This window comes from Urocampus carinirostris, chromosome 17 (genome assembly GCF_059441175.1).
Source record: "Urocampus carinirostris isolate Australia breed hairy pipefish chromosome 17, RoL_Ucar_1.0, whole genome shotgun sequence".
Classification (NCBI taxonomy): domain Eukaryota; kingdom Metazoa; phylum Chordata; class Actinopteri; order Syngnathiformes; family Syngnathidae; genus Urocampus; species Urocampus carinirostris.
Window position 1 is genome coordinate 11,913,122 of NC_142365.1, and position 17,321 is coordinate 11,930,442.

Genomic DNA, 17,321 nt, shown 5'->3' on the forward strand with positions numbered 1-17,321 from the left:
AGGTGGGAAGGAAGAGAGAGAGAAAAAAGTTTAAGTGAACGAGGGAAAGAGAAAATAAAACAGAGATAAATAAAAAAATGGATGTTAAGAAAAAGAGATAAGAAAGGGAGAAAGAAAGGGGAAAAAGGGGGAGAAGAAAGGTTAGAAGGAACACAAAAAAAAAAACAAGAGAGAGAAGACTCCTCCAGTATGAGCTAGCGAGAAACTGAGTTTGACGGCATCCAGGCAACTTTTTCATCTCTCGTCATTTTCGGCGCTCGTCAGACGAATCAATAAACCCGACGAGGTCTCGCTGAGCTCGACGGAGCGCAACGTAGACCTGCCGGCCTTTGTATCAACCTGCCGCGCGTCAAACACACTCGGTTTGGCCAAAAATGATAGATGTGTTTTTTCGTTCTTTGATTGCTGCCGGCCGTCTTGAGGGAAATTAAGGCGGCGGCATCAAAGACACAGCATGTTCACGTTTAGCTCCCTGAACTGTGCTCAATGTTGTGTATTTTGTTACACAAGGAATAATTGGATAATTTGCAAGAACACTCAGTATTTTGCTATTTATAGCTTTTGAGGTCGTGAGACTGTCGTACTGGAGATTAGAACTGTATATTGTGAGTTAATAAAACTGAAAATTAGGCGTCAATGGAACTGAAGATTGAGGGTCCACAGCTTTTGGGGTCATGAGTAAATAGAATAATATATTGAGCGACTACAGAACTGAAGATTGTAAGTGTAGAGATCTTAAGGTTTTGAGTCTATAGAACAGAAGACTGTGGGTCATGTTGCTTTCACATATAAAAGGACACATATGTTCTGGAGGTCATCAGCCTAAAGAGCCCAAGATTGTGAGTCTATGGAACTGAACATTGAGAGTCCATAACTTCTAAGGTTGTGAGTCTATTTTTTTGGTCCAATCTTACCTCTACTATAGATAGTCAGTCCAAAGCTCCTGAGGACATTAGTCTACAGACGTGAAGATAGTGGGTCCATAGAAGTAAAGTATTGAAGTCCATATGTTCCGGAGGTCATTAGTCCATAGAGCCGAAGATTGTGAGTCTATGGAACTGAACATTAAAAGTCCATAACTTCTGCGGTTATGAGTCTATATAAGTAATTATAAGTTAGTATACAACTGATTTAATAGAACTAAACTTTTTGAGTCTGTAGCTTTTAGGGTCATGAGTCTATAGAACTGAAGATTGTGGGTCCACAGCTTCTGGAGTCATGAGTTTCTAGAGTATTGAGCGTCTACAAAACTGAATAATTGTGAGTCTGTAGCTTATGAGGTCATGAGTTTATAGAACTGAGGATTGTCAGTCGATAGAACTGAAGATAGCGAATCTATACAAACTGGAGATTGTGAGTCAATAGCTTCTGGGGTCATGTGTACATAGAACTGAAGATTATACAGAACTGAAAATTAGGAGTCTATCGAACTGAATATATTGATTCTATAGAAAGAGTGTGAATCTACAGAACCAAACATCAATGATGGTGGTTTGAAATTGCAGATGCGCCCAAAATTCTGGGAGTGGTAACCGTCTACACGTGGGAGGGAAACCCGGCAAACATCAGCTGTGAGGTGGAGGCCCATCCCGGAGCTTCGGTCAGCTGGTTCCGAGACGGACTCCCGGTTCCCTCTTCCAACACCACAAACATGAAGATCCACAACACGCGGAGCATCAGCTACCTAGAGGTACGCAACACGAGACAACTTCCTGATAAAGACTTGATTGACTTTAATGTTCTGTTCAGGTTTCCCCGGAATCTCAGAGTGACTTTGGAAGCTACAACTGCACGGCAACTAACGCCATGGGTTCCGAGTCCAAGGAGTTTCTTCTCATCCAAGCAGGTTCGGTGACCAAGCTTTTTTCAATGTATTCGATCAAGTTCTGGAGGTTTATCCTTTATGATTCCAAAAAGATGAAAAGACAGAACAACACATGTAACCTGAGTCAGTGCCACGGACGTGAAAAGACGTCTGCATAGCATCCGTTCTCGTGCCACGGATGTGAAAATATGTTGTTTTGTTTTATTCCTGTCAGGAACTGGAACAGGACCCAAATATTTGACGTTTCACACACATGCTTTTATTCTTTGAGAAATGGGGAGTCTTGCACGTTAGGCAGCGGTCTGGCGTGGAAAGACAGGAAGCCAGAGACCGACGAGATCGATACCAATTGCGCGAGCACATATCGGACAGATGGAGTTGATACCGGACAGGACGGGAAAGACAGGATTGATATCGAAATTAAACAGGACAAACTAGACGGGAACAAAAACTGGAGATGATGATAAACAGGACAAAAATAGACGGGAACAATACCGGACAAGAAATACCAACAGGAAACAGGACCGAGTCAGAACCCATGTCTTGCGGGGCAGAGGTTTGTTGACGGACTGACAAAGGAAGAGTGAGAGCACTGAGCTGAAATAGACGGAAAGCCAATCTTTCACTGAGCTGCAGCTGGCGCCACACGGGCGGGGCCAATTGGGCACCATGGCAACCGTGACAATCCCACCCACATATTTAAAACCATTTGCCGAGCTCTGGTAATGATTTCATAAATGATGGCTACATGACAGGAGAGGCTTGGTTGGTCAAGAAACCTTGGTTCCTGTCTCCAAGATTATTTTCCCATCTAAATATATTTTTGAGGTGTGGCTTTTGTAATGTGTAATTTATGCCAAAAATGAAATGCTTTTATATTTGAGAAGATGAACAATATCCGGTTAATAAACTGTAGATACCCGGGTTATGAAACTAATCCCTTCCGAGGTGGAATCACCAAATTAAATTGCCGTAGGGCGGAGGTTATCCTATGGTAATTAGCATTCCGAACCCCAGTTGCCCCGTGTATAAACCTTAAAATATCTCAAATTTAAAAAAATACATTATACGTATGTGATAAATACATGCAAATGATTAAATATAATCATAAATTAATGTGCATGTAAAGTAAAAATGTACATTTTATTTACCTTTGGCGCTCAGGACTCAAGCTGGTTGGGTGGAGAAATGGGTGGATGCATAGGGGTGGAGGAGACAGTGGAATAAAATTCAAACACATTTTATAACTTCCACTTACGAGATTGTCAAGTCATGTTTATTTGTTTAGCTCTTAATCACTCTAAGTCCCAAAGGGCTTACTGACTATTACGACACCATCCCCTGATCTAAACGTAAATGTCATACCATTTAGAAGACTTTGATACTTTAATCGCCTCCCTATTCTTAATATTTGTCCAAATCTTTGATTGGTTGATTAAGTATTTCTTAGAGGGTAACAATGCGTGTGCCTTCTTTGTATTTCTTGACAATTGCAAGCTTTGTTTCCCTGGTTATCATGTTTTTGCTCTTTCCTTTAGTATTATTGCAAGGCTTGGACCCATAGTAGAGTACACAAAATGCAGAATTGAATGTCAGACTTACAATTTTTTTTATGAAACACGTGAAATTCTGGATTAAATGAAGAGACAGAGAGGTACTGTACTACATTGCCCAATAGGAGACACAGTTGTACACATAAACACCGCACATTTTAAATTTTATGCTTTTGAGGCATGCAAATATTCAGTTTATGTTGTATAGTGGGAAAAATGCAATTAAAAGGTGCCGAAAAAACATCCTACCGTAAATTCCGGAATATAGAGCGCACCTGATTATAAGCCGCACCCACCTCATTTTAGGAGGATAACCGCTTTTGTACTTACACAAGCCCCACCTGTATGTAAGCCGCATGCGCCCACATTAAAACATGTAACACAATCACAAAATTAACCCAAACCCGACTTTGAGTCCCGCAATTGTAACTGAATATGAAGTACACAGTCCAAAAACATCTCATCTCATCTCATTAGCCGTACCGCTTATCCTCATTAGGTTCGCGGGGGGGCTGGAGCCCATCCCAGCCATCTCCGGGCAGTGGGCAGGGGACGCCCTGAACTGGTTGCCAGCCAATCGCAGGGCACACAGGGACAGACAACTAATTCGCTCATTCACACCTAGGGACAATTTGGACCGGCCAATTCACCTGAAATGCATGTTTTTGGAATGTGCGAGGAAACCGGAGTGCCCGGAGGAAACCCACGCAAGCACGGGGAGAACATACAAACTTCGCACAGGAAGTCTGGAGCTGGATTTGAACCCACGACAGGTTCCCATGACATGAACTGTGCCGCACAAGCGCTAACCACTGCGCCGCCGTGCTGCCAGTCCAAAAACAACAGCCGGCAAATTGATCGTAAAATGATACCGGTACTTAAGATATGACGCAGACCTGCAGAGTCCGGGTCCCGTCGAAAATGATCCAAGGAAAAAAAAAGTATATTTCCAAAGGTAAGGGTGGGAAAAATATATATCGACTATTGTCCGCTGCGTCCACAAACACGTCTCACCTTTACTCCACTTCCCATTAGCCCCTGTTGTATTCGCCCCTTCTTTTTGATTCGCCCGTGGAAAACATATCAGAATAAGTCTCTAAAATAAATACATTACAAAAATATACAGTTGCAAATACATATTATACATGGTTACACATATTTACAAAGAAAGACGGGACACCGAGAGAGTTTTCAAAGCTTTAATAATAATATAAGAACTTTCATCCCAAACCGTGTCTGTGAAGGGTAGCAAAACGCTACTAGGAACACGCTCGCAACACAAGGAAACGGGCCTGTTAAGAAAAAAAAAACGGTACTTGTGAAAATCACGGTAAACCGTGCTCATCTTCCTCCTTATAACTGACGTCGCTAAAGTCGCCTTCCCCAGTTTGGGAAAGGGACTTTGTCATATAGACATCGTCCTACACTCCTTTATTCAAAAACACGCTAGCAACACACTCGCATATATTCCACCGGTCTGAATCCCACCTTTTGTACTCGAGCGCCGCTGGTGGCTGTTAGAAATAGTACATAAATTGGCCGCATCACTGTATAAGCCGCAGGGTTGAACATTCGGGAAAAAAGTAGCGGCTTATAGTCCGGAATTAACAGTATTCAACAAGCTTCGTTTCCCTGGTTATCATGTTTTTGCTTCTCCCTTTAGCATCACTGCAAGCCTAAGTGAATAAAGTAGTATAAAAAATGCTGTAAAGAAAAAAAAAGGTTTTCCACACAGTAAAGCGAAATCGTGGCTAGCAAGGGGTGGCCTTATCCTGGGGGTCTACTTGACATCCTCTCATAAGAAAACATGTTTCTGTCTCTCACAAATCTAACCTATGTTTAATTATAATTCACTCATAACGGAAGCAGTCGTATCTAGAAAGTCTGCTCTAATACATTCCGTCTTTCCAGTTCTGCCGACGCGGCGGTTTTCCGCTTGGTATCGACTCCGGCTTATGATAAGATGTATTGAGTACGATGAATGGCACGCCGTCCAATGCCGATTCGATTTTACCGATAAAGCCTAACATTCCGAACGGCAGCTGGATTAAGAGCGAGGATAATGTGAAATGCGCCACGCGGTTATGAAGTAGAGTTGAAAATCACAGCAGGACTCTTGCTGTGACTGATGGGCCGTGGCAAGGCTCCACCTGGAAAACTCTTCACCGGTAGGCCCCGGGGAACCTGTCACAGAATATTGTCGGAGCTTTATTTTATATTTGCAGGGTTCCAGCGGATCCTTAAAGTCTTAAAAGGCATTGAATTCATGACTCTAAAAATAAGCCCTTTATGTTCTCGAATCCATTCATTTTGTGCATCACTTATCCTCAGTAAGGCCGCGGGGGGGCCGGAGCCCATCCCAGTTATCTTCGGGCGGTGGGCAGGGGGTGACCCTGAACTGGTTGCCAGCAATTGACAGGGCAACGTCTTGAATTGAAAGTCTGTGAACACACTATCAAAAGTTATGTTTGTTTTAACTCAAATTATTTGGTAGTATCTATCAATTGTCTTTTTTATAATTTACCGATTAACTTTGGTGGCTACCTTGCATTTGTTTTCCAGGTCTTTAGAGAGTGTTATGCTTTTCAAATGGAGTGTTTTCAACTGGACCAAAATGTGATTTAAAAATTGGTCTTAAATCTTATTTTTTTTTTTAAAGTCTTAAATTTAACTTGGCTTAAGCTGTAGGAACCCTATGTAGACAAAAAACTTCTACCTAGGTGACCAATTTATGCAAAATATGACTAATAGCTGTCTTATGCAAAGATTGTGCCACCTCAGTTGTGTATGCCTGCAGGTTGTCCAGGGGTCTCTTTGTTGCTTCTCTGATTAGTTTTCTCCTTGTTTGGGCCAAAAGTTTAAAGGGATGGTCCGGTCTTAGTAGGTTTGCAGTGGTGTTATGCTCTCTCAATTTTGATATTATTGCTCGCACAGCGCTCTGTGAGATGTGTAGGTATTGTGACATCTTCTCGTCTCACAACCCTGCTTTATACATTTACACAACTTCCTGCTTGGTGTGTCCTTTGGTCTTTATGCTATTTTCTGTTCTCCTCCGAGCCCATCACAGAGCAGGTGCATTTTCACGGAGACTTAATGACACACATTTGCATTGTGTTTGTCATTGTTAGTCATTTAGGTCGACATTGGATCATTCAAAACTCATTAAGGAACGTTTAGAGTCAGTTGACTAAGCTTAAAGAGGACATTTTCAGTTTTTTCGTTGTAAATATAATATGTTGAAATAATTTGTGTCTTACATATTGTTGATTCTTAGATAATTTATTGAGTTTTTTTATTATAAGTTTGAAGGCTAAAATATAGCAATATGTCCAAATGTTCTGGGGGGGCAATATTTTTGCAAGGCACTGTATATCACTATGACGAAATTGGTTGGATGTTTCCTATGCAGAGGTTCCGTCTTCGCCAGAGATTCAACGGATCGAGCCTTTCTCCAGCTCGGCCTCGGTGGAGTTTGACGAGCCCGACTCTTTTGGAGGCGTTCCCATCATCAAGTATCGGGTCCAGTGGCGCTTGGATGGACAGGACTGGGTTGGAAAGGACTACGAGGCAGAAGAAGGTCAAATAATAAAATTGATGAATTTAGATAAGTGTGTAAAAGTTACTGTTGTTAAAGTATATTTTATTTCATTTTTTAGACAAAACATTTCCGTGAAATTATCATTTTAAAAAAAATATTTTGATTACAGGGGACTACATTTTTGACCCGCGTAAACCTTTGTCTCTATCGTGTAGATGTTGTGTAAAAGTGTGTAGACTGGGGTTGGCAACTCATAATGAGCTATAATGGATCAGAAAAATATATCTGGAGCCGCGAAAACTACAAAAACATATTTAGGCTTTATAAGGAAGGAAACACATAATGTGTCTATCTATATTCATTGGACATTTGCAAAAAAGGCCTCGGGATGGGCCAAAGAGCCGTATGCGACTCCAGAGAGAGTTTAGCCAAGTCGGAAGTCCAACTTTGTTGGCGATAGAAAGCATCTTCCTCCTTTTGGTGCCTTTGTCGGTCTAGACTCTAGAGCATTTTTTACATGATAGCTTTAAGAAACGCTTGAAGTTTAAAAAGATTAGCTCATACATAACCAGGGTTGGGTAGGGTTACTTTAACTTGATTACTTTCAATTACTTTTGGATTACTCCAATACCAAATATGATAATAAAAGACAAAAGAAATAAATATGAATAAAATTATGACTCACAACACGTGGTAAGCTTTCTCTCCTGGCTTTGATCTCTTTGATCTCCAGCAAAACTAACATAAAATTCAACAGAAACAAAATGAAAATAAATCCAAACAGCTTGCCAACATCATTTTTGCCGTTCCATGTATCCGTTACTCCCCAAGCCTGCACAAAATGTAGTAATTTTATTCATATTTAGTTTATTTTGTCTTTTATTGGCATATTTGGTATTGGAGTAATGAGCAATGAGTCTATTTTCATTGGAAAATGTTAAGAATGTGTCCTGTTTGTGTTCCTATTGAAACCCTATACTTTTTCCATTATCAAACATTTGCAAAAAAAGCACTAGGGATGAGGCAAAGAGCCGTATGCGACTCCAGAGGGAGTTTAGCAAGTCGGAAGTCCAACTTTGTTGGCGATAGAAAGCATCTTCCTCTTCCATTTGGTGTCTTTGTCAGTCTGGAGCATTTCTGACTTGATGGCTTTCAGAAAAGCTTGAAATTGAAAAAGATTTGCTCAGACATAACTTACGTTTGGTCAAGCACTTTCACTACTAAGACCAGAATGTCATTGGCGCAACAAACATGGGGCAGTGTGACTCTTTAGCCAATCAGAATACAGAACATAATGCACAATGAAAATCCGCAAAATAGCAAAACTGTGATAAGTAAACCGCGATACAGCAAGGGATTACTGTAATACATATTCATATATGGTTCCTACTTCACCTTAAGTCCACTTAATGCACTTGGTTATAAAACAGATTAACTGCAAAAATCGATCGAATACTGCAGTTATCATAAAGCGGACACGTTTCCGTACCGACACTCCGTCAAAAACTGATAGTACCCAGCACCGTCAATACGGCAACTCTCCTCTCCGTCAACTTTATTTTGCCGATAAACAAAAATGACGATTCTTTGACGTGACAGAAGGGGGAGCAGATAACACTCCAGCTATCACCGGGAGCTAATCCCAACACGACAGTGTCCCGCGTTTGGCCCCGAGCGCGGCTGAGATGACAGTCTGCTCGGGCCCCGAGATAAAAAGCAGGCGCTGCCGTATCTGGATAGTATCCGTCCTTTTTTGCCGCATGGGGCCTATCTGTCAGTGGCTATGCTGGCCGACTGCATGACCCGGGAGCCACCAGTCGTGTAAACTCATGCGCTAGGCAAAATGTATAAATAAATTCCACAGGCCCTCTAAAGGGTGCACTTTGCATTTTTTATGCATATTCAATGGCAGGGGTCCTTTTTTAAGCTTAGAGCTACTATTTGTTACGAATTTTCACAAAGGGTCTAAAACAGCAACTTAGCAAGATGGCGTGCTAAATAGCCAAAAAGGTAGCTTGAACAGGTTAAAAAAAAACGAGCACTAGATAGCTAACTAAAAGAGTAAAAAGTAATCTAAATAGCCAGATATAAAGCTTAAAACAAATTTTAGGTAGCTCGCTAGAAATAAGGCCAAAGTTTAACTTGATAATTAAAAAGTTATACGTTAGCTGGATAGCATGTACAATGTTTGCTAGATAGCCTGCTAAATAGCTTAAAAGGTAGAAAGCTAGCTAGCTACAAAGCTAAAAAGGTAGCCGGATAGCTAGCTAAAACAAACTTCACATTTATTGCTCCTTGGCTTTATAAAACCCATAAAATTGAATTTAGTTTGTTGCATTTCCTATAAAATGAAATGATAAAAAGATGAATAGATAAATTATTCTTCTACTCTCTTTACTAATTGCCAAAATGAATCATCAATAAATTCCTTTTTTTTCATTAAGCCCATGAACTAGAATGTATTTGCATTTCTAAAACATCTTTTCATGTTCTTACTATGTTATTACGAGGTTAGTTATTAAAAATAGGGTGAACTAGACTCAGGTAACCAATATAAAAATTATTTGACTATAAAATCACAATGACCCAGCACCCGAGAGCTTTTTTCAAAACACGTCCGCAGGCACCTTGACTGTCCTTAGCGGACACCCTATTGAGACCCATGCTCTATGGTAAAATCAGAAATAGCAAAAAAAGGCCGCAGTGCGCATAAAAGCACCCAAAGTCCCATGTAATTAAATCAATAATATTACAGTGGTTGCTTAACAGTATTGGTGTTATAAAATCTTAAAAGGGCGAACCAAAACATAACATAAAAACGATAGAATTCTTAAAACACAATTAATATCCATCTCAGAATAAAAATTTTAAAAAAGGAACAAAAGCTTATCATCTCACGTCATATGAAAAATGTTTGCGACCCAAAACAGCAGCACACACCAGAAAAGGTCCCTTAAAACAAGGACAGTCAGGCTTTAATACTGTTTCCTCCTCAGGGCCATCACCACCCTAAATAGGCGCACAAAACTGTGAAAACATAGCTTATCTTACACAACTGCTAAATATTATTTCACAAAACTGTGAAATATATACTTTGCAAATTATTTGGGGTTTTTGCTGCATATTTCACTTTTAATTGCACAATTGTTGCACTGTTATTATAACTGGAGCCAGTCTTCAAGCACTATGTTGTAAATATATTACTCTGACAGTGTTTTATCTTATTTTTCTCTTTAAAGTCTTTATTTCATGTTACCCTGGAGTGCCATTTCTTATCTTGTCGCATACAATGTTTCACCACGTTAATATCAATGACAATAAAAACTGTTCCATTCTATTCTAAAATATATTATTATGTTGTTTTTAGATTTTTTTTCAGTATCAGTATAAAGATTCACCTCATTATAGACCATAAAGGCAATATTTTACGTACATAACAGTTCTTCTTTGTAAATACTTAATGTCGGCGTGGCCATAGAAGTGGGTCCCATAAATGTAGAAACAAAATACGATTTTAGAAAAATATTTCTTTCCAGAAAAGGAATCGTATTGGATAGTGTACAGGAACAGAACTATGAAGTTTCTCTGGATCATCAAAATTCAAAGACACTAACGCAACTTTGACACAGACTTGACTAAATAAAATTCAGACACTAACTAGATCTAAATGAACAAAACATGAAAGTAAGAGTAAAAAAAACAAAAAACAAAAAAACGAAAAAAAACAGAACAACGAAGGTCGCTATGACCATCAGATCTCATTGACACATGCCAGCTACACAATGTTGAAGCACTGACTAGATTTAAATGAACAAAACATAGAAGAAGAAGACACTGGATAAATTGGAACCCAAATTAGTTAAAAAAAAAAAAATATATATATATGAAAGGCTGTGGTAAAGAAAAAAACCCGTCTGGCATAAAACTAGAATTACAGCGACATAATGATTGGAATATAGCTTTAACTGGACAAAACATGAAAGTAGGACAACGCAGGGTAAGTTGGAACACAAAATGGTTCTAACTGAACCAAAATCGAAATTAAGAAGACGCGGGAACCATACTCATTCTTGGATAGAACAACTATATAACATCAACCAGCTCAAACGGAACAAATCATGAAAGTGATTGTAGGAACACTAAGTCAAACTAAAGAAAACTTTGGAAGCAAGACAATGTAGGATGTGTTGGATTACCAAATGGTTCTAACTGAACAAAACACAAAAGGAATATCTAACCCTTTTGATAGACCAAGTACATCATGTTTTAAAAGAACGAAACATTAAAGGACGATGACGCATGAAACATCCCACACATGCGCAGAACAACGAAAGTGCCATGGCAAAATGACGATGAAATACTGGCTCTAACTGAACAAAACATGAAAGGATGATGTGGTGGACATATGCCTTCACATTGAAATAAATATATTGAGAGTGCCATTACGGTGACACAGTAAAAAAAATAATTAATAAATACAATTTTAAAAATGCATGAAAAGACATAGTGACAAAGGGTAAGACACAATTGGGGTTTAACTCCAAATCAGAGATGAGAAGCATGACTGCCATCTCATGTTTAAAAGAAGTACTGCGACTGGAAAATGATGAGTATAAAGTCAGCCCTCGTTTTTTGTCAAGTCAAGTCATGTTTCTTTGTGACGCCCTTAATCTCAAGGAGTCTCAAAGGGCTGCTCAGACCACAGATTATTGCAAACTACAGACTATTATTACACCATCCCCTGATCTAAATCTTACATGAGGGCAAGGGAAAAATCAAAAACCTCAACATGAGGAAAATGAAGAAACCTTGAAAAGGGGACGCACATTTCTTCTCTCTTTATTTCTTTATTAATTGTTTCTGTTTCTATTTCTGTTAATTTTTCTGTGTTTTCTTTTTTTCCCGCTTTCTCATTCTTTTCTCTCTCTCTTTCTTGGTTTTTCTCTTTATTTTTTTCTGCCTTTCTCATTTTTGCCTCTCTTTTTCTCCCTCCCTCACTCTTTCATTTTCTCTTTTTCTCTACCCCTTTTCTGATAGTGTCCCCCTCCTCCAATGGATTTTGCGGGAGTTAAGTTACAAAAAAGACCCATGATAGTCAAAACAAAATAGAAAACTTGATTATTTAAATAGTCTATTGTACATTGAAAAAGCAACAAACCCTTTTTGCAGGCTCGAGCATTTTTTAAACAAAAAAAGTTCGATACTTTATCAACTTTTTTTGTTTTTATTTTGTATTGGTTTGTTTTTTCACGAATAACTTTTGTATTGTCAAATTTTGATTTAAAAAATATTCTTGCCACTATGATGCATTATTGATTCGGGACTCACTATCACTTTTTTACTTCAGATGATATTTTATGTTATTAACTAACAAATACAATTATATTTTTTAAATAAACTGTTTTTATTTTTACAAATACCTTTTGTCATATTATTCCCTTGTTTTTCCAGGGGTGGTGCTCCAAAAAAAAAGCCCCGAGATAATCTAAACCTGCAAAATATAAACATTTATTTCTTAGATATCAGTAGCATATACTATATAATGAGAACACAGAACACAGAATTGCAGTTGAATAAATGCTCTTCATTCTCATTGAACAATTGTTCAACGAAAATGTGAGAGAGCAATGCTGAGAGCGGCCAGCTAGCTGTGAGCTAGCATCGGGGATCCTTGGTTTGAGCCAGGTCTTTGTAATGATTAAAATACAAAGTCACGAATGTAGCCATGAGTTGTACATCCAGGTCATTTGTTTTATGGGTAATGGAGCCGGCGTCAGTGATATACAGTAGGCTAGACCTGCAGAGCCACGATTGCTTTCTCTCTCGACGCCGCCTCAGTCTCTTCCCAGAACTGATAACAATCCACAGAGCACCCGCTGGTGAACAGCAGTTCGCTCAGTTTTCTCTGAGTCCGATTTAATTGATGAATTATTTTTCAATGTAACAAGACATTAAAATAATAGCTGTTGCCGTGCTTCGCAGTTTGTTTTGGGTGGACACGCTGTGATACAGCAAAGGATTACTGTATTCACATGCCTGTAGTCATCCATATCCTCTCTTAAAAATGAAATATTGTTTTAAACATTTATCACATTGACGATTAATATATATTGAGATGTTATGTGTTAAGTGGAAACTTTCATTTAGATCTTTTGTATTCCCGCCTCATCAGATATGACGGTGATCACCGTTCTCGGCCTGACACCGGACTCCATCTACGAGGTCAAGATGGCCGCCGTCAATGGCAAAGGCCTAGGCGAAAGCAGCGCAGCCGTCAAGTTCAAGACCGGGCCCATTCGTACGTAGTTTTGTTTGTGCTTGTTTTTCTTCATCCAAAACTGAACCCAGTGTTTAGCTCTTATCAGAAAGCAAATATGAAAGCGCAAAAAATTAAACGTTAATATTCATGAGCGTAAATATCAAAGCGACGATAGGTTTGGTCATCCTGTTCCCAACGACGTTCACGATCAATTATTTGATAAGGAAGGCTAATGTCATTGTTGCAAGAACGCTTTCATTGTTTGGTCTTGTTGGCCAAATGAAGCCGGATTAAATGTTTACCGGTTGTGTTGTATACAGAGTAATCATAATTTAGAATGTTTTTTTTTATAACTAGCTTATTTCCATTACGTTTATGCGTGTAAAGTGAGGTCAGAATTGACCACGAAGCTGTTTTTTATCAAAATTATAAAAGACCCATCAAAAACAAAAAAAATTAAGAAAATATAATACAAACAGATAAAAATAAAAAGAAGTAATTACCGTATTTTCACGACTATAGGGCGCACAAAAATAGTTTATGGGTCATATATTTTCCATACATAAGGCGCACCAGACTATAAGGCACTACAGGGGGAACGTCCACAAAACAGTCAGATAGTTCAGTCAAACTTATTAACCCTTTAACATTCCGACGGCTTGCAAAGAAGCAAATACGTGTCTCAGACACGGTGTCTGTCACCAATCACTCAAATGCCTCATTCCACATATCATTAGGAAGGTTAAACTCTTGGGATTCAAGAAATGCCAACCATTTCTTAATTTTCCATTTTCTTTTTCGCTGTGTGGGCAGCAAAGTAAGAATGTCATTGTGCAGGGAAACGTGGTTCTTTACTGTGCATATGACAATAAACACTTTGAATTTAATTAAATTGAATTTAAACATAGACTCATCACAGAAACATCAAGATCAGTCTGAAACAAGATACTGGGAAAATATAAAGCAGGGGGAGATCACCAAAGTCGTCTTGCAGCCATCACGTCCAATAATAATACGCAACCATGGTCCTCTTCCATCCGTGAGTAAAATATTTACACACTCCAAAACATGCAATAATGCCGACAAATAAAATAAAAAGATCTGCCAAGAAGCATCTGCATTGATAGACGTTGCTTGTTGCTAGCTGTCTGTTTAGCCCCATAATTCCTCCGGACTCGTAAAAAATGTTTTCTCCATGCTGCAGCGCAACCTAACGTGTGATTCACATTCCTCTTTTTTGGCCAATTGCAGGCTTTGTTTTGTCCCGCTTTAGCCTATGCGAGCCTGTAAATGCTAAAAAAGGACACGCCTCCTTTACCCCCGAATAACTTTAGCCAGTGACTGATTCAAATGACGATAGACGCACTGGTTAGGAAATGAAACAACTGTGTATATATCCCAGTACACACCGCGGACTACTTTGCCTATGGGGGGAAATCTAGTCGGCAGCTGCCTACCTTAGTTGCTAGACCTTGCGACTCAATATTGATCCATATATAAGGCACACTGTATTATAAGGCGCATGGTCAGCTTTTGAAAAAAATAAAGGTTTGGGTGTGCCTTCCAGTCATGAAAATATGGTATATATGAAACAAATGTCTACTCCAAAGGATTGCAATATTCCCCTATATTATATATATAATATTTCGGGCTTAAAATGTCAAACTTTAAGTCCGGCCAATCAGGCTTCTCTCTCCATGTTTTTCCTTCTTCATGGAGGATCTACACAGCGTGCACTTACTTTTACCCAAGTAACTATTTAGATAAAAAAAATGCTTCCCAAACTCTCAGTTTAACTCCAAATCACTAAATATAAAGAAAAGTTCCTCCTCAGTGTTGGGGTAAAAGACACGCGACTTCCTCCTTCCACCTCCCTCAGGTCAGACGTAATTTCTGCTAGTTCAAAAAATCAGGTTAATCCGTCGGGTTTGGGCAGGTCTTTCATATACACTAACTCGGGTTAGGTCGTGCTGAACTTTTTAGGCCTGATCTTACTTCGAGCCCTAATTCTACTCAAAAGCTTAGTGAGGGGCTTTTTTGAACTGTATTCGTTAAAGAACATATTTGGCGAAAATGTACATCCTTGACAGGAAACAATTAGTCTGCAATTGGTGGATATAAACATCCAAAGCCTTGAAATACTGCCACCTATGTGAATCCATCACTTAAGAGTAATCACTGTATGAAAAAAGCGAAGTGACATGCTTTTTTTGCACTTTATTCGTTGAAGGACATAGTCGGTGAAAATGTTGGTGGGTGTAAATGTCTAAAGTCGTGCAATGCTGTTCCTTAAAGGTACACATAAGTTTTAAATCCTAATTTTGCGGGATTTTTTTTTTTCGTTGCACTTTATTCGTCGAAATACCTATCTGGCGAAAATGCTCGTCCTTGGCAGTTTGACAAATTTAAAGGCCAAAGCTGTTCAATGCTGCCGCCGAGGCAATACATCAGTTATAATTTTACACACACAAAAAACAAAACTATACTAAATGTGAAGCTGTTTTACATTGTATTTGTCAAAGAATGTAATAGATGAAAATTTTAGTCCTTGGCAGTTAACTCTTAGGCTACAATTGACGGATATAAACGTCCAAAGCGAATGCTGCCCCCTAGTGGAATCTGTCAGTTCTAATTTTACCCCTAAAAAGTGAGAGAAGTTTTTTGTACTTTATTCATCGAAGAAAGTATTTGCCAAAAATATTCATTCTTGGCGGTTAACTCTGACTACAATTGATGCATATACACGTCCAAAGCGAATGCTGCCCCCTAGTGGAATCCGTCAGTCCTAATTTTACCCCAAAAACGTGAGAGAAGTTTTTTTCGTACTTTATTCGCCGAAGAACGTACTTCCTGAAAATATTTATCCTCGACAGTTAACTCTTAGACTTGATAAAAACGTCCAAAGTCAAAGTCAATGCCGCACCCTAGTGGAATACGTCAGTCATAATTTTACCCCCCCAAAAAGTGACATGCGTTTTTTCGTACTTTGTTGGTCGAAAAACGAATTTGTGTGAAATATTCGACAAAAATTGCTGAATAGAAACGTGCAAAGTCGCGCAATGTATCCCCCTATAGACACCCGTCAGTCTTTAGTTATAATTATACGATGAGAGCTAAGTGAGAGGCTTTCAGGGGAACATATTTGGCGAAAACATCCGTCTTTGGCAGTTAATCGTTACAATTGATGGATACAAACTTCCAAAGTAGTGAAATGCTGCTCCCTCTAGGAACCAGTCCGTAATATATATTTTAAACTAAGTAAGAGGCTATTTTCGTACTGTATCCGTTGAAGATGGTATTTGGCGAAAATATCCGTCCTTGGCAGTAAATCGACAAATATTAACATCCAAATACGTGTAATGCTTCCCCCTATAGGAACTTGTCAGTCTTTAGTCATAATTTCATTAAAAAAAGATAAGTGAGAGGCTTTCTTTCGCTCATTATTCCGAAAAGAACATCCGGCGAAAATATCTGTCCATGTCAGTAAATATTCATTCTTGGCAGTTAACTCTACAATTTATGGCTAGAAACCTCTTAAGAGAATGCTTCCCCCTAGTGGGAACTGTCAGTCATAATTTAATGAAAAACCTAAGTGAAAGGCTTTATTCCTCGAAATACATATTTGACAAAAAAAAAATCCATCATGGGCCGTAAACCATTAGAATCCAAGTAATGGATACAAACGTCAAAAGTCAATGCTGCCCCCTAGTGGTATCCGTCCGTCATAATTTTATGAAAAAAAGATAAGTGAGAGGCTTTCTTTCGCACATTATTCCTAAAAGAATATATTTCGCGAAAACATCTGTCCATGTCAGTAAACTGTTCGACTACAATTGCTGGCTATAGACCTCCAAAGTGAATGCTTCCCCCTAGTGGAAAGTGTCAGTCATAATTACACGAAAAAGCTAAGTGAGAGGCTTTATTCATCGGAAAACATATTTGACGAAAGCATCCATCATGGGCAGTAAACCGTTAGATTACGACAGATGGATACAAACGTCAAAAGCCAATGCAACCCCCTAGTGGGACCGTCAGTCATAATTTTATGAAAAAAGATATGTAAAATGCTTTCTTTTGCACATTATTCATAAAAGAATGGATATGGCGAAAATATCCCTCCTTGTCAGTAAACTCATCTCATCTCAT

General features: G+C 38.9%; 1 protein-coding gene across 4 annotated transcripts in view; it reads left to right on the forward strand.

Moving 5' to 3' along the window:
- Positions 1-17,321, forward strand: part of ncam1a (neural cell adhesion molecule 1a) — a 285,897-nt gene that overhangs the window by 229,130 nt on the left and 39,446 nt on the right. For all 4 annotated transcript variants that reach the window (XM_088320617.1, XM_088320618.1, XM_088320619.1 and 1 more), the window contains 4 exons: positions 1,506-1,690; positions 1,750-1,846; positions 6,788-6,955; positions 13,089-13,214. In XM_088320617.1, the coding sequence (XP_088176743.1) occupies positions 1,506-1,690; positions 1,750-1,846; positions 6,788-6,955; positions 13,089-13,214 (576 nt within the window). The remainder of the gene's footprint in view (positions 1-1,505; positions 1,691-1,749; positions 1,847-6,787; positions 6,956-13,088; positions 13,215-17,321) is intronic.